The 24,600-nt window shown below is 38.8% G+C and overlaps 1 protein-coding gene across 1 annotated transcript in view; it reads left to right on the top strand.

Moving 5' to 3' along the window:
• Positions 1-24,600, top strand: part of LOC114667235 (voltage-dependent P/Q-type calcium channel subunit alpha-1A-like) — a 476,759-nt gene that overhangs the window by 323,778 nt on the left and 128,381 nt on the right. Inside the window, exons 27-33 of the mRNA XM_051920739.1 lie at positions 3,449-3,548; positions 7,237-7,397; positions 9,535-9,675; positions 9,757-9,958; positions 10,793-10,957; positions 11,566-11,676; positions 16,603-16,686. Coding sequence (XP_051776699.1) covers positions 3,449-3,548; positions 7,237-7,397; positions 9,535-9,675; positions 9,757-9,958; positions 10,793-10,957; positions 11,566-11,676; positions 16,603-16,686 — 964 coding nt within the window. The remainder of the gene's footprint in view (positions 1-3,448; positions 3,549-7,236; positions 7,398-9,534; positions 9,676-9,756; positions 9,959-10,792; positions 10,958-11,565; positions 11,677-16,602; positions 16,687-24,600) is intronic.

The raw sequence follows: 24,600 nt of genomic DNA, 5'->3' as shown, positions 1-24,600 counted from the left end.
GGTTAATATAGTATTGCACTGGCAAAGGTTATTTACTAATGTTCTTGTAGCTCCATGGACCCCGTGTAAATTCTTAGCCACTCTAAGTCATAGTCTCTGTAGGAATTGTTTTTCTGCATAGTCTTTTTTAATAACATATGCCAAGGACATGTACATTAGGCTGAATGGTAAAGCTAATTTGGCCTTGTATGAGTGAGTTTGGTTCTCGACTTATGGCCAAAATTGCTAGAACAGACTCCGGCTGCACATGACCCTGTAATATAAAAGCAAATTAAGTTAAACAGCATTTGCAAGAAAAACATGGAAAAAGATAGTTCATTATTTTTATAATTGTGAATCCTGTTATTATTTTTAAATATTAAAATATTCTAATGCAGATGTTCCGTATCCCGCTAGTGTTTTTATTAAAGATCTTAAAGAAACATGGCAGAAGATTCTGTGTAAATGAATCTTAATTTCATATCATCTCCTCATCATGAACATGCTACAAAATTATTATGTATACTAGAACAATATTCTGTTTTAAAAATATAATAGAATGTCACATTTCAATCAGTCAAAAAATCTATCTTTTTATTTTAAAAGCAAGTTATTTGTGCCATTTCCTTTCCTTTCGATTGGCTTTTGTCTTTGAGTTTCCACACTTATTCCAGAGTTGCATTCACAGACAAGCAATTTATTTAGCTTCTGACCACAGCCATTGTTTCAAGAAGAAAAACTGAAAAAGCAAATGATGAAAAATTAGTTACTTAAGCAGTTGCCAAGACACTCTTGAGTAACTACACTGCAAAAAATGATATTTGCGCCAGTGACAGGTTTTTATACTAAGCCATTAAATCTTGTCTTCCTTATTGTAATATTTATTGACTCATCAAAGGAATTTATATTTAAGGTTATTTAGCTTTTTTTAAGAAATCTTGTCAAGTAAATTTTGCTTACCTCATTGGCAGATTTTTTGCTAAATGAAAGAAAAGTTTTTTTGTCCTAGTTTTTGCATATGCATTTTTTGCAGTGTAATTAAGAGGCTAAAGGTAAGTTAAGTTGAAGCCTCTAATGCTGCTCGCTGATATATTTTTGTCATTAGTAAAACTTTTTATATGGTTAACCTATTGAAGCTTTTTTTACATAAGTTGGTACTGTCTTTACACGAATATGAGGAAATCTGTTTTCCTAGATCTTCCATTAAGCAGTTTGACAGTGGTCCAAATCAACCATGCCTCTGTCAGCTAATACTGAGGAGAGCTAAAACAACACCCCAGTGTGCCAAGCAGTTTAGGGGAAAAAAATGCATAAGCTATCCCAGCATTCACTGCCAGTAATCACAGGTGTTGGATCTGTCTATATATTCTAGCCCTGGTTTTCTTTTAAGTACACTCCACCACGTATAAACTGTCATTTTGCAGTGAAAGGATATCTCAGTGCTAGCAATGGGGTAATAAGTTTATGAATGTCAGTCCCTTAAACCTATGATCATGCAAATCCACATTACTAGTACAGAGATTAAAAACGCGCTGATACTGAGTCAAAGGAAAACTTATACACATTATATAGTTTATGCCATCATTTTGTCATTTACTACTAAAATATGACAAACGTTTCTGTTTTAACAATGTGTTTACACAGATTATTATAGAAACGGAACACACATGAAATGCATGTGTTCCAAATAACGATCTATTATTTCCACTCTAAAACTCCAGCACTTAATTCACTCCCAGATAATCAATCAAGGCATGAGCTGGGAGAAGTCTGTGCACGGCCTGCAGCGGTGGGGGATGGAATAGCGGGCTGGTTGTCTTAATCGGCACATTTACAGGACAAAAGACGCTGAGGGAAAGGTGCGAACAGATTTAAGGTGGGCCAGATCTACGCATTTTTTCGTAGGCTCTGGTAATTCTAGTGTTAAACCTATGAACATGCAAATCCACATTACTAGTGCAAAGATTAAAAGCGCACTTATATTGAGTCAGAGGAAAACTACTTTATCCAATGAAGTCACATGCTTTTTATTATTAGCTGTTGACATCACTTCACCACAACTTCAGTTCTAACATCTGTTACACAGCAAGTGGCCATTCTATTACGTTCATCCACCTAGTAATGAATTGGTCCTCAATATACCTTGACAATACCCTGTAATTGTTGGAGCATGGACTCTACCAAAATGTGTGACACGGGCTTGTTGCCCCATGTCATCTTATTTGTTGCAGGTTTTACTGTCGTGGACCCCATGTTAGAATAGCTTGTTCCATCTCAGCTAATTGATGTTTGTTTAGTCAATGGTAGTGTCACTGGATTAAGGTGCTTTGCTGGCACATCATGTTCGAGGAAGCTTTCAGGACTATCTTTGCCTGAAATTGTTTGTTTGTGTATGGGTACAATGCTGTGATGAAAAGATAAACCTGGTCAGCAGTTTGGTTCAGATGTGCTGTGGCATTCAAAATTTTTCTTTCCTCATGTCAAGAGACCCATTATATGCAAAAAACTGGCCATAGCACATCCTATCCTTGTCTTCCTATTGGTAAGATCTAGTCCTCAAGTGTTTGTGTTTGGTAGCCTTTTTCAATCACACTTTTTATGTTTACGTGGCAGGAGCAAAAAAGGTTGGACCATCAGTCACCATATCATATTTACAACAAAGTACATTGAGTTGTACTTTCTGAGTGCCTCTTTTATCACCTCTGTTGCTACTGAGTTGTTAGTTAAATGTGTGCAAGTCATAGTTGCTTCTATTGACCCCTTTAATCAAGCGCCTGTTACTGACCACTGGATTAATGCCTACCTACGTTAAATTACATTGCCAGTCCCTGTCACTAAATAAGCACACAATGCCAAATGAAATGGCTATTGTACCTAATAAAGTGGCCACTCAGTATATTTTTAGCTTTTATATATGCTACAAAAATTTAATTCTAGGTATAAAACCAATATCTATTCTAGTAAAGATGGTACCCCTACTTGAATTGAGAATTCTGTCATTCATTTAATTTTGGCATCACTGTGTTGGTTCATGCCCAATAGAACCTGTAGCAGTTTCTCAGTAGCTTGCATGTAACGGTAGAAACATCACATCTAGACTTTTAGAAATGCTTCTTTTATTTTTAACCCCCCACTCCATATTTCAGCCTGTTCTTCCTGAAACTGGTCCAATTTGTTCTGTAAAATACATGTAAAGATTTGAATTTTGATGGACGACTCGTATCACCGAATAATGTTTTGTTGTACCAAGACATATGTCATCTCTATACTTGTAATCTCTATCTGTCTCTGTAAATTTGACATCATTGCTAGCTCAGACAATGAGCTCCAGTTTCAAGGGAACACTGTAATTCTGTTTGCTGGAATTACGAATTTGCGCATTTTGGTACCATATTTTGGGAGAGCACACTTATCCTTTGTTATCTGTGGCTTCCATTTTGACTGATGATATTCTTCGTAACTTCTGCAGGGGCAGCAGTAAAGGAAAGGACATCAACACAATTAAGTCTCTACGAGTGCTCAGGGTTTTACGACCTCTCAAAACCATCAAGCGTCTACCCAAACTGAAGGTAAAGTCATTTTTTTTTTCATCTTTTATTTTAGTTTGTCTGCTCTTGTAATCTTATATATACGCGTCTACGTGTGAAAGTGTGTGTGTGTCTGTCTGTCTGGCCTGGAAATGAGAGGTGGAGTCAGGGTAAGGGCTTCACCTCTGAGGATACACAAGTGAGGCCAGCATGTTGGCAAAGCGAAACCTCCAAAGAAAGAGTGACTCACTTAGCAGCTAATACAGAAGCGAGGTGAGCACATCAACAAAACGAAACCTCCGGAGAAAGACAAAGTCGCTTAGCCACTTATACAGAAGCGAGGCGAGCACTTTGACAAAACAAAACCTCAGAAGAAAGACAAAGTCACTTAGCTGCTAATACAGAAGAGAGCACATCGACAAAACGAAACTCCTGAAGAAAGACAAAGTCACTTAGCTGCTAATACAGAAGCGAGGCAAACACATCGGCAAAACGAAACCTCCGAAGAAAGACAAAGTCGCTTAGCTGCTAATACAGAAGCGAGGCGAGCACATCGACAAAACGAAACCTCCTAGGAGAGAGACGCCCAAAGTAGTTCTGTTCAATTACGTGACATCTCTACAATTCAATTTTTTTTTCTGACGATTTCAATAGTGTCTAGGACACCAGCTACTGTATGTTGTATAATTGCAGATATAACAATAAAAGAGCTTCCTTCTTTTATGACGTTTATAATTAGGATGATATGAAGTTCACCAAAACATTTTAAATTCTTTAGTGAAACACAATACCGACTGTAAGATTAAGTTCCTCCTAAATTAAGGTTTAAGGTTTTAATTTACTTATGTTTACTCAAGAAAAGCAATTAATACTGTCCTCCTTGAAATTATAAAAGAAACTTTACCGTTTATGTCAGAGATGATGTCTTCACTTGTACGCATTCATCGGACAGAGGCTAGAACCATAAACTCAGTGCTTCCTTGTTAGAATGGTTACTTTAAATACAGGAACATCCCTGGTGAGTAAAATGTGATGATTTTAAAGTGACAATTATTTAATGCAGAGCATTACGATTGGTCTACTGCATCTTTAAGCAAATCCTCCATATTCTTCATGCTCCTTTTCCAAGCATATCATGATGCCATTAATAATCCTGAAACAACTCAAATTAAACTCATGAAAGGATATTTTAACATCAATGTTGAATTTATACAATCCATTCATTTTGCAAACCAGCTTTAACCATTAAATAGGTGTGGTAAGACAAAGTCTATCCTGATAACAATGTCAGTTAATCTACATGAAGATCTAAACGCATACTGGATCAGAGGTGTTTGATCTACCTATTTTTTACAACAGCATGTATATTATATAATATGTTCTTTCATGAACACCACATCACTATGTTTCATGGCAAGCAGAAAACAGATACCCTAGGCCAGGGGTCTCTAACACGTCGCTTGCGAGCTACCGGTAACTCAGAGCCCCTTTCCAAGTAGCTCGCCAAAGGATTAATGAATCCTACATAAATTTGAAAATTTGATTAGTCAAATAAGGAGTGGGCAATCTTTCCAAAAAATCATGTCACGATCCTTTTAACACAAAATCACGATCCACAATCTGAATTACAATCTGTCTTCAATGTGGCATACACTTAAGAGAATATCCGGACTCACACTCATCAATACCTAAGTAACACTTTATGTTAAATATCAAACAAAGTTGAAATCAATTGTTCTCTCGTTTGCTAGCAAAGCAGAGTTAAGGAACACGCCTGCAAGTGAGTGAGGAAGGCCCCTCCCCTCGGCCCGCTGCGTGGATCTCGGATTCGCGCAAAAAAATCAGTACCACAAGCGAACTCTGATACATAGTGAAATGAGTGAAGTCGCAAAATCAACCGGAATGTTCAAGCAAATTATAGAATAAAACCCAATCTAAATCCATTAAGTAGTTCTCTCGTGAAAAGCAGACAGACAGACAGACATTGGATTTTAGATATTCTATATTAGTAAACTTTCAAAATAATGCGCAGCTAAAGTCTCAACAGCATTCTCAGCATTTCTGGAGCTTAGTAGAGCCAGATAACTATAAGAATCTTCACCAAGCAGCTCTGAAAACGTCTGCTTTGTTTGGGTCTCCATACCTCTGTGAGTCTGACATGAATGTCATTAAATCAAAGTTCAGAACAAGATGGACAGACGAACATTTAAATGACTCCATAACAGTGAACCTCAGTGGCTCCACTTCACCGTACACCTCAGTGCCAGTCATCTGACGAACTAAAAAACACGTCACACATGGAAATGGACATGTGAATAAAGTGACACAGTGACATGTGGCAAAATGACAAAGGAATATAGAAGTATAGAGAAGGCCAGAAGGATTGCATTGTGTCTTTGTGGACCTGGAGAAAGCATATGACAGGGTGACTGAGAGGAGCTGTGGTATTGTATGAGGAAGTCGGGAGTGGCAGAGAAGTACGTAAGAGTTGTACAGGAAATGTACGAGAGAAGTGTGACAGTGGTGAGGTCTGCGGTAGGAATGATGGAGGTGGGATTACATCCGGGATCAGCTCTGAGCCCTTTCTTATTGGCAATGATGATGGACAGGATGACAGACGAGATTAGACAGGAGACCCCATGGACTGTGATGTTTGCTGATGACGTTGTGATCTATAGCGATAGTAGGGAGCAGGCTGAGGAGACCCCGGAGAGATGGAGATATGAGAGGAGAGGAATGAAGGTGAGTAGGAACAAGACAGTATACATGTGTGTAAATGAGAGGGAGGTCAGTGGAATGGTGAGGATGCAGGGAGTAGAGTTGGCGAAGGTGGATGAGTTTAAATACTTGGGATCAACAGTACAGAGTAATGAGGATTGTGGAAGAGAAGGTGAAGAAGAGAGTGCAGGCAGGGTGGAGAAGAGTGTCAGGAGTGATCTGTGACAGACGGGTATCAGCAAGAGTGAAAGGGAAGGTGTACAGGATGGTAGTGAGACCAGCTATGTTATATATGGGTTGGAGACAGTGGTACTGACCAGAAAGCAGGAGACGGAGCTGGAGGTGGCAGAGTTAAAGATGCTAAGATTTGCATTGGGTGTGACGAGGATGGAGAGGATTAGAAATGAGGACATTAGAGGGTTAGCTCAAGTTGGACGGTTGAGAGACAAAGTCAGAGAGGCGAGATTGCGTTGGTTTGGACATGTGCAGAGGAGAGATGCTGGGTATATTGGGAGAAGGGTGCTAAGGATAGAGCTGCCAGGGAAGAGGAGAAGAGGAAGGCCTAAGAGAAGGTTTATGGATGTGGTGAGAGAGAACATGCAGGTGATGGGTGTAACAGAACAAGATGCAGAGGACAGAAAGATATGGAAGAAGATGATCCGCTGTGGCGACCCCTAACGGGAGCAGCCGAAAGAAGAAGAAGAAGTCATTGGCCACTCAAGCTGGCTTTTCATCTCATCAAGTGTCAGACATTCTCTGTGCCTTATTTCTAATAATACTGTATGCTTTATTCTTATAAACCTTTAATATTGTCTTTTATGAAACAGGCTACTTCTCATTATATCTTCTGCTGTTTGTCCTACAGTTAAGCATTTACTGGGATATAACAAACTGCCTCTCAATACTTATCTGTAGCTTGTTTCCAAGCAAGGAATTTAATGATGGTGTTTTTCAAGATACAACCTACTGTATGTTTTGGTAAAGCTTGTTTGATGTGTAACTTCTCTTTCAGGCGGTGTTTGACTGTGTAGTGAACTCCCTGAAGAATGTGCTCAACATCCTTATTGTCTACATGCTCTTCATGTTCATCTTTGCTGTGGTGGCTGTGCAGCTTTTCAAAGGGCGCTTTTTCTACTGCTCTGATGAGTCAAAAGAATTAGAACGAGATTGCAGGTAATGATAACTTTTGACATTTCATAAGTGCATTTTGGTAGTGATGAATGAATGAAGAAGACTGTAAAAAGCAAGCATCATAGGAAGCAAAAGCTGAGATGTTGTCTAATTGGCAAACTACAAAACTGAATGAGTTAGGATTTAGAGCCACAGATTTCTTCAGAATAGAACACGTGCCCCAAAAAAGTGATGAAATAACCTGCTTGGGATTGATTGACCAGGTCTTTCATTAGTACTTTTCGCAGTAGTAGTGCTAGAAGGTTTTGATAGAGGTACGTGTGGGGATGAGGAAAAATTCCAGTGGTATCTGAGAAAAAAAAATGACTAAGGACAAAGGACACACTCCAGGCACAACTTTCATTATGAAGCTAAACATTTGATATATAACATATGATGAATTTAAATCTAAATAAAATAAGTTTGAACTCAAACAGTGAAAAAGTAAGTTTAATTTTGCCTGTGATAACCTAAAAAATATAACATCTAGTGTCTATTTGGGCAATATCGGGACTTTACGGTGACTTTCACACCTCTTTGGCTGTGTTTTAAACTCCCACAAGCCTCCCTGTGGCACTGCTTCTGATAGATAGATAGATAGATAGATAGATAGATAGATAGATAGATAGATAGATAGATAGATAGATAGATAGATAGATAGATAGATAGATAGATAGATAGATAGATAGATAGATAGATCTTTATTGTCATTATCACTTTTTACAAAGGAACAATGAAATTGAAGGTGAATATCCAGGATGTAATTATAATAAATCATCAGAAAGGTTTACAAATATGAACAAACTAATATTTATAATTAGTAATGGACAAATGAATTTTAAGGAGCAGCTCAAAGAGTAGTCAGGTAGCAGGCTGCGTTCATTAATAAGGGACAAAATTCAAAATCAGCAAAACCAAAAACGCTAGCCAAATTTGAAACCACAACTACTTGTTTATAGTTAAATCCCTAGGGTAGTCTGTTTTCACAAATTGCTTTTAGAAAGAAGTAGAAAACTATTATTTCTTAGCAAAAATCAGACACTATCCTCTGCATGGTGCTGTCTTTTATAATGGCTGTGTGGTAAAATTACACATCACTATCATATGACAGTATTATGAGTTGTAAGCAGCGCCAAGATGGTGGCACCAAGACGAAAAGTGCACAAAATAGGCATTTGGCCAGAACCTTTGAACAGGCTGTGCGCACAATGGTGTTGAGCACATATCATAATTCTTACTTAATTGCCTCCATTGTTTTCTAGCTGACTGAACAGAAGTGGACCACTGGGTAAATCCAAAGGAGGGAGAGGGCACTGTAACTCTGGCATTCTCTTAGTGTTGTCATCCTTAGCAGCTCTTGTTTTTTACTGAACTGTGCATTAACAGCACCTGCTAGCATATTATAGACCTGAATTGCATTGCCAGTTAATTTTCATCCATTATTGTTTTCTTTTGTATTAGCACTGAACTCCTAGTGTGTTTATGTTTACATTATGTCCATTTTTTTATACTTTTCTTTTGTTTGCTAACAATGATTTGGTTTTGTCCTTATGATTTTTTATGCTGTTAAGTGTACTTAGACTTACACTTTAGAATTTCACTTTGATTTACCGCATGACTGGGTCTGATGTATCTGAATCCAGTTGGATTTCATTGCTTAGGTTACATACAGAACTCCTAATGCCCACACAAATGCTTGATGCTCAACTGACAGTACCTCATTGATGTTACAGGTGATAATGTCATGCATTTGATTGTTGGGCAACATGTAGCCAGATTTCATGCCATAGCGCCAATCAGTGTATATATATGTATCCAAAGAAAAAGGTCTTGTTTTCTGATTTAGCAGCAACTACAGCCAGGGATTTTAAGTGAGTAAATGAATAATGAATCTAATATTTTTTTCTCAAACTTGACTCAAGATTTATCTCAATTTTCATTAAAACAATCAGCATAAAAATAAACTGTTTCAAAGATTAGGCTGAACATGCAAAAGAACAGAGTCAAGACTATAAGTTCCTAAGATTTTGTGTAGCAGTTGAATTCATGTTAGGTGTTCTTTAAAAATGTTAGTGTAATTGTCAAGGAGAACATTGTTAGTCTGTGATGTGAGAAATATACTGTGCATTTTTGTTTGCAGAGGAGAATATCTAGTGTATGAGAGGGACGATGAAGTCAAAGCACAGAAGCGTGAATGGAAAAAATACGACTTTCATTATGACAACGTTCTTTGGGCTTTGCTGACCCTCTTTACGGTATCCACGGGAGAGGGATGGCCACAGTGAGTCTCAGTCCACCTCCTCTTCTCTGTCTTCACTTACACAAATGTGGCCATATTAGCTTGTTTTCTCTTCCTTCACAGAGTCCTGAAACATTCCGTTGATGCCACCTATGAGAATCAGGGTCCAAGTCCGGGTTATCGCATGGAGATGTCCATTTTTTACGTAGTCTATTTCGTTGTATTTCCATTCTTCTTTGTCAACATATTTGTGGCCTTGATCATTATCACTTTTCAAGAGCAGGGTGACAAGATGATGGAGGATTACAGCCTTGAGAAGAATGAGGTCAGACAGAGTAATATTTTTTTTACTTCATCCTATTTTTTTAAAATCCTTTTCAAGTAACTAGGTTATGCTGTGTATGTCATGGACCAGAGAAGTGTATGAAATGAGCAAAGCCTTAAGGCTGATAATCAAGAGACAAGTAAAATACACAACGTTGATTAACTATTTTACTTTATATGCCCTGTGGTGGGCTGGCGCCCTGCCCGGGGATTTGTTTCCTGCCTTGCGCCCTGTGCTGGCTGAGATTGGCTCCAGCAGACCCCCATGACCCTGTAGTTAGGATATAGCGGATTGGACAATGACTGACTGACTGACTGACTTTATATGCCTATTTGCTTGGTAAAAATGTAAAGCCTGTATAATGTTAAAGCCTTAATTGTGCATATATGTGAAAGCACTAGATCATTTCTGTTCACACCGTAGTGAGATTTGTTAGGGCAGAAGGAGTGGAATCCGCTGAAATTCACTGTATGGGATTCAAACCTAACTATGCTGGATCTGCGAGGCAGCAATGCTTAAGTGCCTTACTGCATTTCATGCATTCTGAGATGTCGATAATTAATCATTTTTCACAACTTCTGAATTATACAGATGTTTTCAGTAGCATCAGAATTTCTTTCCTTTAATAAATTTAGCTGTTAAATCTGGTTGAATTTTGAGTAGGCATTATAGTTACAATGCAGCACGACAGATATACTGACAAACTGGCCTAGCCTTGTACTCTACGTAACTTTTTTATATTTGTTTATTTTTTTTCTTACTTTCTTTAATGTTTAGCTTCAGTTTTTGACTGTTCATTTTTAATTATATTGTCTTCTTATCTCTTTTACCCAGAGAGCCTGTATTGATTTTGCAATCAGTGCCAAGCCCTTGACACGGCACATGCCTCAGAATAAGCAGAGCTTTCAGTATCGCATGTGGCAGTTTGTGGTCTCACCACCTTTCGAATACACCATCATGGCGATGATTGCACTCAACACCATCGTCCTCATGATGAAGGTACTTGTGACTATGGCCCGGAATATTTGGTTTCCAAGTTTTCAATGAGAATTTTAGCTTATATAACAATTATTGATGTCTGGGTGAGTACAGAAGCAAAGAACCTAATATTATTTGCATCATTTTGGAGACAATTCACCAAAGACTATTTATATAAAAAGAACAATAATGTGTAAATCTCACTGTACATTGTCAAGGGTTGCTAGAAGCAAAATTGAACATTACCACATAATGTGTTACATAAAAGTGTTTAAAATTGGAGATGGGATTAATATATAGGGTGGTCCAGATCTAACTATGCAACTTTTAATGCAATGCAATGCAATAATTACATAGTTAGATGTACACTTTCCAATAAAAGGAAGATTTCGTACCATACAGTACCTTCAGTGGTCATCTCATCAGAAAGTTCTTTATATTACTTGGAAATCTATCAAGTTGTCAGTTTAAATATATAGAACCTTTATGAAGAGTTAAAACCACCCGCTGGGAAATTAGGCCATCAAAAAGGAAACTCTTATTCATCCTCTTCTGCTTCAATATCTTATTTTCACTGCTTAATAATCTTCAATGGCCTTTTACATTTCCTTTGTCTCTGTTCACAACAGTTCTATGGCTCTTCAGAAGACTATGACAAAGTGCTCAAGAACCTCAATATTGTGTTCACTGCACTGTTCTCATTGGAATGTGTCCTTAAAATAATCGCCTTTGGAGTTTTGGTAAGTTTTATTTATTTAATAATTTCTTTTCATTGTTAAAATGAAACGTCTACCATGCTATAACATGTGGATTGTCATTACTAGAAGTGCTCAGTGAATCAACACACAGCAGAGCAGAATGTTCTATGATTGTTTTATAAAACTTCTCAGCTTTTTTCTCTTTGGCTAAATAAAAAGGTCATGGGCAAGTTCTAATCCTTCCTCTGGATCATCTCAAGAGCTTTCTCAAACACAGTTCCTGCAGACAATATCCAGCAGTTTACCCTATTGTCACATCCTTTGTCCAGTGTCTTCTAGTACCACGGTTTTCAAACTTTTTTGAACAAGTACCACTCCGTGAGGACCAGTAAACTGAACTACCACTGTCAATGAATCGTTAATTTATGCCCGTGTTGTTTTGAAGAAAAAGTCACTATAATCACTATAATGACTATAATTATGATGTTAAAGTGATATTAAACTAATTAAGGAAATGGGTGCCCGCGCTAATAAAAGCCGGCTTGGAGTCTTCCACGCATTTACAGTAGTATACGAATACTATATATGATTATATGCAACATATTGGCATTCTAGCGACATCAATTCGTGGAAAATAAAGGACCACACGAGTACCACTTGGCATGACTTGAAATACCACCAGTGGTACGTGTACCACAGTTTGAAAACCGTGGTTCTAGTAGAACTGGGGTCGCCAACTCCGGTCCTGGAGGACCACTGTGGCTGCAGGTTTTCATTCTAACTCTTTTATTAATGTGTGACCTGTTTTTGCTGATAATTATCTTCTTTTGAACTCATTTTAATTGACTTGCTCTTGAAGACTCAGACCCCTTGTTTATTTTTCCTTAATTAGCAGCCAAACAATAATGAGATACAAAATTAACCAAAACAACTGGTGTCCATCATACAATATCTGAAAATAAAGAAAGATGAAGGTCTCAGGAAAGCTGATCTGCTCAGGTCCCCAGTGCTCTTAGAAAAGAGAAATCAACGATTTTTGAAATGTCTGCTAATGCACAATGAGAACAGCAACAAGCCACGGAATTAAAGAACGGGTTTAATTAACAATAAGACTCGACGCCTCATTAAGCGATTGGTTAGAGTTTGACGCCCTGACTAAGTTGGTCTTCTGTTGACTCCCTCTCTTCACATTTCATTTCTGTTTGGGTGCCATTTAAGGAAAGAAATGAAGCAAATCAGAGGAACGATGAAGAAATTCAGGGGAACAAATCTTAAGGAAGCAATTCGATTAAAATGAATTCACAAGAAGTTAATTAGCAGCACAAACAGAGCACTCATTAAAAAAAGGGTTAGAATGAAAACCTGCAGCCATGGTGGTCCTCCAGGACCGGAGTTGGCAATCCCTGTAGTAGAGTACTCATCTTAAAGAGCCACATTACCTGCAACTGTAACAGCAAAACTACACATGAAAAAGAGCTCAGAAATAAACTCAGAAATTAAGAAATACAAAACAATATGATCCTGCATATTTGTCTTAGGATGATAATAGAGGCAGCTTACCAGCTTCCATGAATGTTATATTTCAAAATGTACATCATGCTACCCAATAATATTTTAGCTCAGATAAACAGTACCTAAATATCTCCAAATGATTTAATCAGATATACATATACAACTCCATAAAGAGCCGCTTTGAATTTGAAGAATGTATATATATATATAATATATATCATAATACAGTCATATGAAAAAGTTTGTGAACCCCTCACAGCCTGCATAATAATTGACTCGACTTTCAGCCAAAAAGATTACAGTGGTATGTCTTTCATTTCCTAGGAACATCTCTGAGTACTGAGGTGTTTTCTGAACAAAGATTTTTAGTGACGCAGTATTTAGTTGTATGAAATTAAATCAAATGTGAAAAACTGGCTGTGCACAAATGTGGGTCCCCTTGTCATTGGGCTGATTTGAATGCCTGTCACTGCTCAATGCTTATTACTTGCAACACTAAATTGGTTGGATGAGCTCGTTAAGCCTAGTTAGACCAGTGTGTCCAATGATGAGAAAAGGTATTTAAGGTGGACAAGTTGTGCTTCCTTCCCTTTGACTCTCCTCTGAAGAGTGACAGCATGGGACCCTCAAAGCAACTCTCCAAACATCTGAAAACAAAGATTGTTGAGTCTCATGGTTTAGGGGAAGGCTACAAAAAGCCATCTCAAAGATCTAAACTGTCAGTTTCAACTGTAAGGAATGGAATCAGGAAATGGAAGGCCACAGGCACAGTTGCTGTTAAACCAGCAGGTCTGGCAGGCCAAGAAAAATACAGGAGCGGCATATGAGCAGGATTGTGAGAATGGTGACAGACAACCCACAGATCACCTCCAAAGACCTGTACATTGTTGTATAATTCAGCGCATCTGTATGGCAGGGTGATGAGAAAGAAGCCCTTTCTGCACTCACGCCACAAACAGAGTCACTTGTTGTATGCCAATGCTCATTTAAACAAGCCAGATTCATTTGGAACAAAGTGCTTTGGACTGATGAGACAAAAATGGAGTTATTTGGTCAGAACAAAAAGCGCTTTGCATGGCAGAAGAAGAAGAGCGCATTCCAAGAAAAACACCTGCTACCTACTGTCAAATTTGGTGGAGGTTCCATCATGCTGTGGGGCTGTGTGGCTAGTTCAGGGACTGGGGCCCTTGTTAAAGTCGAGGGTCTGATGAATTCAACCCAATATCAACACATTCTTCAGGATAATGTTCAAGCATCAGCCACAAAGTTGAAGTTACACAGGGGTTGGATATTCCAACAAGACAATGAGCCAAAACACATTTGGAAATCTACAAAGGCATTCATGCAGAGGGAGAAGGGAGGGTCTTTGAGAAAAATCCAAAGACTTAAGAGGGGCTCCCAAACTTTTTCATATGACTGTATATAAACTTCCCTTTTAGCACACCCAGTAGAGCGGGTGTCCACTATACATTTTTCACCCAACTTTCAAAATTCATGTGATAATGATACACACGCTATTCAGGGTGAGCCCTGGATGATGTCCCTCTGGCTTCCTTTCTGATAGGAATGGGAGAAAAGGGTTCTGGAGGCAAAGATTCTCCTTAGATTTGTGAGAATAAGGAGAGGCAAAATTTAATAATGTGCACTATGAATTCCAGCTCAGAATGGACGACAAAAACACTTCCTTAGGTATTCTTAATGATCCTGGAGTTTTAGCCAATTTTTGCCCGATTTCCCAATTGCCATTTCTGGCTAAAATATTAGAAAGAATTATTTATAATCAATTGGTTGATCACCTTAACTCCAATAATTTATTTGAGATCAACCAATCTGGCTTTAGGTGATATCATGGTGTTGAGACGGCCCTCCTTAAAGTATTCAATGACATCTCTATTATTACTGACTGCAGTCTTTGTCCTCCTTGACCTGTCCGCTGCCTTTAACACTATTGACCATGAGATATTGCTGTTGCGGCTTGAACATCTTGTTGGGCTTAAAGGGGCCGCTCTTAACTGGTTCAGGTCATATCTAACTGGTAGACACTTTTCAGTGACTTTAAATTCCTCTTTTTTGTCTACTGCTCCTCTTAAAAGTGGTGTTCCTCAGGTATCCATTTTGGGTCCTATTTTATTCTCTATATACCTTCACCCTATTGGAGCTATTTTTAGGAAATTTAACATTTCTTTTCACTGCTATGCTGATGATACACAGGTTTATATTCCCGTCTGCAACTCTACAATGAATCAACTGCACAACTGTCTTTTTGAACTAAGATCCTGGATGGCTAATAATTTTCTTGATCTGAATCAAAATAAAATGGAGGTGCTTATAGTGGGGTCTATCAGCTAAAGACAAAATTGGTCTTGGACTTCTCGGCTCTTTCTCGGTCTTTTGCAAACCTCAAGTCCGCAATCTTGGTGTTATCTTTGACAGTAACCTCTCTTTTGAGAAACAAGTTAATTCTGTAGTCTAGAGTTGCTTTTTCCAGCTTTGTCTTTTAGGCCTTTTTTATCTTCTAGGGATCTTGAGAAAGCTACTCCTGCTTTTATCTTTTCTCGCCTTGATTACTGCAACTCGCTGCATTCTGGGATTAGCAAATCCCTGATACGCAGGTTACAGTTGGTCCAGAATGCCGCTGCTCGCTTTCTGGTTGGGGCAAGAAAGTCTGATTCTGTTTCTCCAATATTAGCTTCTTTACACTGGCTGCCTGGCGGTTTTCGAATTGATTTTAAAATCTTGTTGCTAGCTTTCAAATCTTTACATGGGCTTGCTCCTGCCTCTTTATCCGAATTATGTGGTTCACACCAGCCATCTAGAGAGTGCGTAGATCTTCTGGTCAGTTGTCTCTTGTTGTCCCTCATACCAAGGGGGACAGACCGGGCTTTGGAACTCTTAACCTTGTCACATAAAGGAGTCGTCTACAATTCAAAATGAGATTAAAGACTCCTTTCTATTCACTTGTTTTCCGTGACCTTCAGTAATACTGATGTTTTCCTCATTGTGATTATGTAACATTACTTCTATTTACTATTTATTTTATTTATGTTCATTTATTTTATTTCTATTTATGTTATTCATGTTAATTGTATGTTTTTCTTTAATTCTATTATTGTAAAGCACTTTGGCCACAGCATTCCGATGTTATTTTAAATGTGCTATATAAATAAAGTTGACATTGACTTTTTGATCAGTCTGTCTGTGCTGGGCTGGGGCCCTGCCTGTCCGGGGTCTGTACCTGCCTTGCCCCCTGTGCTGGCTGGGATTGTCTCCAGCAGACCCCCGTGACCCTGTGTTAGGATATAGCGGGTTGGACAATGACTTTCTGACTGATCAGTCTGGTTAACTAACAACTGTTCTTGTGTTTTTGTTTTTTCTTGTTCATCATAGTGCAGGCCATATGCAGCATTGAACTGTCTCTCTCAGCAAAATATACTAAACTTTTTTTTCTCTTTGCAGAACTATTTTCGTGATGCATGGAATATTTTTGATTTTGTCACAGTCCTGGGAAGCATAACTGATATCTTAGTTACAGACCTAGGGGTAAGTGCATTTTGTGTTGCTCTTTGCTTTAGTTTAAAAACAAAGTAGAATGTGGAAGTGTTGCCCTCTTACTTTCTGTGATGTGCGTATAAAGCCGTGTCAATAGTCTCTGAGACCAACAGGGAACTGTACTGAATTCTGAGGCTCTGGTCACATTCCACATGAATTACTGTATGCTAATCATAACATTACTAGATCCTGAAGTTAAAGGAACTTAGGTGTCTCTCAGGCCATCCTGAGACAAGTTCATTTTTATGTGTTTTTAAAGAGCTCTTCTAATAATGCATCAGCGCTAGAAATCTTATCATTAATACATTCCACAAAATGTTCAGGAATTAGGTTAAACACGTGAAATGATTCTGCTAGCATCCCTCACACACTTCCATGTGGGTGTATTTCTTACTTTAGGAACTTGTTAAATGCTTCTCTTAACAGTATGTTCAATGGATATATTTTTTTACCAAGGAAGGCATTGAGCATATGGTGTGCTTCTGAAAAACTGAACTGGAAACAAAGTGAAGAATGAGAACAGGCTTACCTTGAAAATAAACCATAAAAGACAATATAAAATGTGTGAAACATCACATTTTCCAGGGGTCTTGCTAGCATTTAAGCGTATTGATATGTGCAGCCCATTGTGGTTATATAGTACATTACAGACTGAAGAGCACAAGACAGACGTTAGTTGGCTCTGTGTCTGAAATATTGACAGCAAGCAACAAATAATCCAGATGTTAATGAAAAATGATAGGCTCACCGTGTCTTCACAGGGACTTTTATTTCCAGTGATGCATGAAATGTCTTCCTAGAAGTCTTATATAAGCATCCCTTGTGGCCAGTAGTTTGCAGTCAAGGATTCAGTCTTGCATAGTTTTAAGCTTGCATGCTAAACGTGATATGATTTATTTCAATTTTTAATAAATTGGTACTGCAGTGTATTTATGAAATATTTCACTCCTAAATTATTTAAACAGTGTTTGTATCAGAGGCCAATTTTTCAGTACTTTAAGAGCCGTAAGGAAGCCATTGGTCTGTCCTAAAAAAAGACATTCTACAGATAGTTGGCCGGGGTTTTCAAAGAGAAAAGTGCAGAATATAAGTTCAACCAAATGAAGTTAACGATTCAGCTAACCTATAGCATTAAATTACTTCATTAATGTTTGTTTATTATTATAATAGGAGTTTTACGTTTGTAAAAGTATAATGATTATTTCTTGTTTTATCTTTTTACATGCTTTCTTTAAACTGTGCTTTATTGGCTCAACGCCTACTGATAAATTCATCCAATCAAAATGCACTATGAAACTCATGTGTCCATCCATGAACTGGTCTGTGTGTCCATGCCAACTTATCTTATAAACTGGTTGCAAATCAACCCCCCCAAATGCCAATATAAACCATTCATCTACAACATCTACATGTAGAACCTGGTTGGTTTGTAATTTTTTGGAGCCTAATGCATCCATTAACTTCTTTAAAACCTGTGCATGAGCTTCTAATTGGTCAGCCGTGCTCACGACCTGCATGCATGCTTTGTTAATGTTGCTCCAACTTCCTCCTACTTAAAATACTGGTGACTCTGCTGGGGTGAAATCATCTATATCTACGAAGTTTGTTTGGTTCGACAAAAAAGAAAAAAAAAACAAATAGGGTATACATTGCAGAGCTGAGGATAGCATGTAAGTACGTTTTATAACGTTACAAATAATAGACAAGACAATATCTCTGTGTTAGTTTAGTTATCATATGTCTGCATGGAGTCTTCTCCAGATTAGGTTACTTGAGTACAATAAATTACTGTGTGTGTCTGTGTCTGTGAATGTGACCTCCACACAAGATGACGAGCTCAGCTTTGATTTCTGTCTTTTATTCTATATATTAGAATAGGCTTTGTCCCCTTGTGACCCTCGACTTATTAAGATAAGGTTTAACAAAGGGTGGACATTTATACATCTGTCTGTGTGTTTGTCAAAAGTCTATACAACCTATTTGAATTTTTAGCATTTGTTCTATGTAAAGCCAGTCTAAGTTTTGTAGCCAACAAAGTTTATGTACGAAAAATATCTGGGCGGACAGAGTGCCAATCTGTCATAGACAGCACTCATATATATATATATATATATATATATATATATATATATATATATATATATATATATATACAGTATATACCCATACAGGGACAATGTACAGTCACCTATCAACCTAATTTGCACATCATTTATGGGTATTTGAGAGGAAAACCTAAGTATCCTGTGGAAAATCCACACAGACATGGGAAGAACATGTTCTCCAACATTTCCCAACATTAATAAACATTGAAGAAAACGTTTGTGTTAGAGGAGGTTGTAGCAAGTGTTTAAAACAGGGGATACAGTAGTTTTTCAAACATATATATATATATATATATATACAGTGGTGTGAAAAACTATTTGCCCCCTTCCTGATTTCTTATTCTTTTGCATGTTTGTCACACAAAATGTTTCTGATCATCAAACACATTTAACCATTAGTCAAATATAACACAAGTAAACACAAAATGCAGTTTGTAAATGATGGTTTTTATTATTTAGGGAGAAAAAAAAATCCAAACCTACATGGCCCTGTGTGAAAAAGTAATTGCCCCCTGAACCTAATAACTGGTTGGGCCACCCTTAGCAGCAATAACTGCAATCAAGCGTTTGCGATAACTTGCAATGAGTCTTTTACAGTGCTCTGGAGGAATTTTGGCCCACTCATCTTTGCAAAATTGTTGTAATTCAGCTTTATTTGAGGGTTTTCTAGCATGAACCGCCTTTTTAAGGTCATGCCATAGCATCTCAATTGGATTCAGGTCAGGACTTTGACTAGGCCACTCCAAAGTCTTCATTTTGTTTTTCTTCAGCCATTCAGAGATGGATTTGCTGGTGTGTTTTGGGTCATTGTCCTGTTGCAGCACCCAAGATCGCTTCAGCTTGAGTTGACGAACAGATGGCCGGACATTCTCCTTCAGGATTTTTTGGTAGACAGTAGAACTCATGGTTCCATCTATCACAGCAAGCCTTCCAGGTCCTGAAGCAGCAAAACAACCCCAGACCATCACACTACCACCACCATATTTTACTGTTGGTATGATGTTCTTTTTCTGAAATGCTGTGTTCCTTTTACGCCAGATGTAACGGGACATTTGCCTTCCAAAAAGTTCAACTTTTGTCTCATCAGTCCACAAGGTATTTTCCCAAAAGTCTTGGCAATCATTGAGATGTTTCTTAGCAAAATTGAGACGAGCCCTAATGTTCTTTTTGCTTAACAGTGGTTTGCGTCTTGGAAATCTGCCATGCAGGCCGTTTTTGCCCAGTCTCTTTCTTATGGTGGAGTCGTGAACACTGACCTTAATTGAGGCAAGTGAGGCCTGCAGTTCTTTAGACGTTGTCCTGGGGTCTTTTGTGACCTCTCGGATGAGTCGTCTCTGCGCTCTTGGGGTAATTTTGGTCGGCCGGCCACTCCTGGGAAGGTTCACCACTGTTCCATGTTTTTGCCATTTGTGGATAATGGCTCTCACTGTGGTTCGCTGGAGTCCCAAAGCTTTAGAAATGGCTTTATAACCTTTACCAGACTGATAGATCTCAATTACTTCTGTTCTCATTTGTTCCTGAATTTCTTTGGATCTTGTCATGATGTCTAGCTTTTGAGGTGCTTTTGGTCTACTTCTCTGTGTCAGGCAGCTCCTATTTAAGTGATTTCTTGATTGAAACAGGTGTGGCAGTAATCAGGCCTGGGGGTGGCTACGGAAATTGAACTCAGGTGTGATACACCACAGTTAGGTTAATTTTTAACAAGGGGGCAATTACTTTTTCACACAGGGCCATGTAGGTTTGGATTTTTTTTCTCCCTAAATAATAAAAACCATCATTTAAAAACTGCATTTTGTGTTTACTTGTGTTATATTTGACTAATGGTTAAATGTGTTTGATGATCAGAAACATTTTGTGTGACAAACATGCAAAAGAATAAGAAATCAGGAAGGGGGCAAATAGTTTTTCACACCACTGTATATATATATATATATATATATATATATATATATATATATATATATATATATATATATATATATATATATTGTGGCGGATGGCCAGGACCCAGGCCTGGAAGGACCGAGAGAGGGACAATACCTCCACCGGACCACAGGAGGGCCACCGCCAGGGGAGGAAGACGATAACGCTCATGAGGAGAGGTGGAAAGGCGGCAGAAGCAGTCCAGAGAGTGGAGGAGAAAGGGACTGACACAAGGGTGTTTGGTGCAAGGCACTGTGTTGTGTGCAGACTTTTATTGTTAATAAACATGTGTGTTTCGAGACTTCCTGTGTCTGCATGCTTGTGTCCAAGGCTACCTTCCATAATATATATATATATATATATGTATATATATATATATAATATACTGAACAGAATGATATCCCAGAAGCTTAATTAACTTGTACCAGACTGTGATGATTAAGCGTTCCCTTAATTTTTTTTGAGCAGTATATATATATATATATATATATATATATATATATATATATATTCATTGCATTCATAGTCTGAGTCCCAACCTGATTGTATGGGTGGTTACCTACCAGGTAACGCATGTGGTTGGTCTGCCATTCGGCAAACATCCGCCACGGGGCCCTCTTCAGTTGAGAGAAGCAGATCATGGAATGTTGCATAGTTTACTGTCAAATAATGTAAAGAGTATGCGACACGTGTTTCGCCCTTATTTGGGCTCATCAGGCGTACACACTCTACTGCTCCCCTTGCGGGGATCGAACCTCAGACGTCAGCGTCAGAGACGAAATCCCTTTACGCTGCACCATGGCGTGTAGTTCGTTTATTTGGCTGGTAGGTAACCACCCATACAATCAGGTCGGGACTCAGACTACAAATGCAATGAATGTAATTACTCTGATCTACAGGCTGTCAAATAAACGAACTACACGCCGTGGCACAGCGTAAAGGGATTTCGTCGCTGATGTCTGAGGTTCGATCCCCACAAGGGGAGCAGTAGAGAACGTACGCCTGATGAGCCCAAATAAGGGTGAAACACATATCACGTACTCCTTACATTATTTGACAATAAACTATACAATATGTGTATATATATATATATATATATATATATATATATATATATATATATATATATACTCTCACTGATTCTACTGTAGTTTTTATTTTTTATTTGCTAGTGTCCTTGTCACTACTGGTAGCATAAGGCGGTACTTGCAGCATACTCATCTTGCACAAGTAGTCCAACTCTTCCAGGATGGCACATCCATATATGCTGTCGAAAGAAGATTTGCTGAGTCTCCCAGGAAGCATAAGGCGAGAGCAATTGTCTGTGGCCACCACCTGCAAAACCATTCCATTTTTGGGGGTTGTCTTTCTGTTGCCCCACCATGTGCTAATTAAAGGCACTAATAATTTTTGAATCCTATTAGCTTGGGTTTTCCTTGTAACATTTTATGTGGTGATTCCTTATTCTGGGCACACAACATATTCAGATCTTGTTCAAGTTTAATTGTTAATGAGGAATTAATTCAACTAACCTATCACTTTTCTTTACAGTGACTTTGTCTCCCACACCATTACTCTTTGATTCTCACTTATGATTTGCTCCACAGCAGCAACGTTTTCTTCAATAGTAAGTGTCAAAGATTTGCCAGACCTTTGGCATCTTAGAAAGACCTCTGGCCACCATAGTGTTCTCTAGGCCAGCTCTTAAGTATGAAGAGGGCCTGGTCTTGCTTTCAATTGCTTTGACAAGAATTAGCCACTAGTGTTAGAACTTCAGTGCTACCACAATATTGTACTTGATTTTTCAGCTTTCAGCATCAATATTGAGTTGGTCATAAAACAAAAGTCATACACTATATACAGTAAATGCCAGAAACCTGTAATTTATGTATTTATTCAGAAACTGATCTTAGGCCACTTACAAATTCAGTGCTGTAGAATACACCTTTTAGGATCAAGCTCAAAACCTTTTGATCACCCACTCATATAAGCTTTCTTACATTAAGCTACAGTTAAAAAAAAACAAACAAATCATGGTATTTGTTTTTAACAGTAAATAAAAAATAGGCAATGCTTTTGAAAATGGTTCAAATTCCATGTGCTGGCCCATTTTACTTCAGCAGGGAGTAGCACTGCACAGGTAACCTTTAGGCAGACAAACACAAGTGATTTACTTTATCGATGGGCAGAAACTCTCTCTACACGGGATAAACAAAGATCTGTTACATCTCTTGCTGTATGACAACCAGTTGTTCCAGACAACAACGTTTTATCTCTGGATCATAGCAGCGTAATCAGCGCTGCTTACACTCCTAGAAAATGAATGCATTTAGAAATCAACAGCATATGAATAAGATAGCATATTCAAATTATTTCTGCAAACAACATGCAGGATGTAAAAATCAATCTCTGAGGGAATGCATAGGGATGTAATTCTGATTGTGGATGGTAGGGTCAGCCTCTACACTTCTTGAGACAATATATTTTGTTCTGCTCACTTTTCACAGCAATCTAGTAATTGAAATGCATAAATTATGATGCAACGTACAATGTTGCTACTCACACTCATAATCCTATTATGTGTACAGTACAATCCCTCTTAACTGGCCTCGCATTAACTGGCCAACGGATTAACCGGCCTGTTAATATAAAACAAAATTTAAAAAAAATTTTTAATCCTGAGTTCTTCTTTATATTATACAGTATGTATGCACTTCCTTCTTTCCTGGAAGGGCTCCTACGCTCAGAGTGATTTCCGTTTACATATTCCTTTATGAATTTTCCACGGTGCCTTCTTCTTTCTACCTGGCGGCTCCCCTGCTTCTCCCATCGGGCTTCGCAACAAGGGAGTCACCCTACCTGCAGGTGCAGCTGCCTTCCACACTGGTCCGGTAGCCCTCCGATCCCTGGCTACGTCGGGCTCCATCCAGACCAAGACTTGCGTTCTTTCCCCAGCAGCCAGGGCGCTCACACTGGGGCTAAATCAGCCCAAAGCCTCCACGACTACCGCTGCCTTTCAACGGCCAGTCGTCTTCAATACCGGTGACTCCAGCTCCGTGATCGCTCAGCTGGAGTGACCGCTTTCTTCAGCCCCACTGAGTGTTGGCCAAACACTCATCTGCAAGGGTTCACCTTCCAGCTACCTGCCTTTGCTCCATCGATTCTGCTCTCGCTCACTCACTTGTTCTCCTACACTGGCTTTCCTCTATTTGCTTCCATCTCCATTAACCTCCCGTTCGTTCCTGTTCTCCACCTAGCCGCCTCGCGCTTCTGTTTATCATGGGGACGTGGATCAGATGTGGCAATCAGCAGTTCCCGGGAACAATTACGGATGCGGACGACTCCTCACCTGTGCACTTAAGCTACGATTGCCCACATCACAAATTCCCCGGGAACCGATCAGCCACACATACTCGCTAAGCCGCGAGTGGGGCGATTACAGTGATCCCTCGCTATATCACGCTTCGCCTTTCGCGGCTTCACTCCATCGCAGATTTTATATGTAAGCATATTTAAATATATATCGCGGATTTTTTGCTGGTTCGCGGATTTCTGCGGACAATGGGTCTTTTAATTTCTGGTACATGCTTCCTCAGTTGGTTTGCCCAGTTGATTTCATACAAGGGACGCTATTGGCAGATGGCTGAGAAGCTACCCAGCTTACTTTTCTCTCTCTCTTGCGCTGACTTTCTCTGATCCTAACGTAGGGGGATTGAGCAGGGGGGCTGTTCGCACACCTAGACGATACGGACGCTCGTCTAAAAATACTGAAAGATTATCTTCACGTTGCTATCTTTTGTGCAGCTGCTTCCTGAAATGACATGCAGCACGGTGCTTCGCATACTTAAAAGCTCGAAGGGCACGTATTGATTTTTGA

Source organism: Erpetoichthys calabaricus, chromosome 17, assembly GCF_900747795.2.
Source record: "Erpetoichthys calabaricus chromosome 17, fErpCal1.3, whole genome shotgun sequence".
NCBI lineage: Eukaryota > Metazoa > Chordata > Cladistia > Polypteriformes > Polypteridae > Erpetoichthys > Erpetoichthys calabaricus.
The sequence above is the reverse complement of the archived record's forward strand: the minus strand, read 5'-3'. Positions and strand labels throughout refer to the sequence as shown.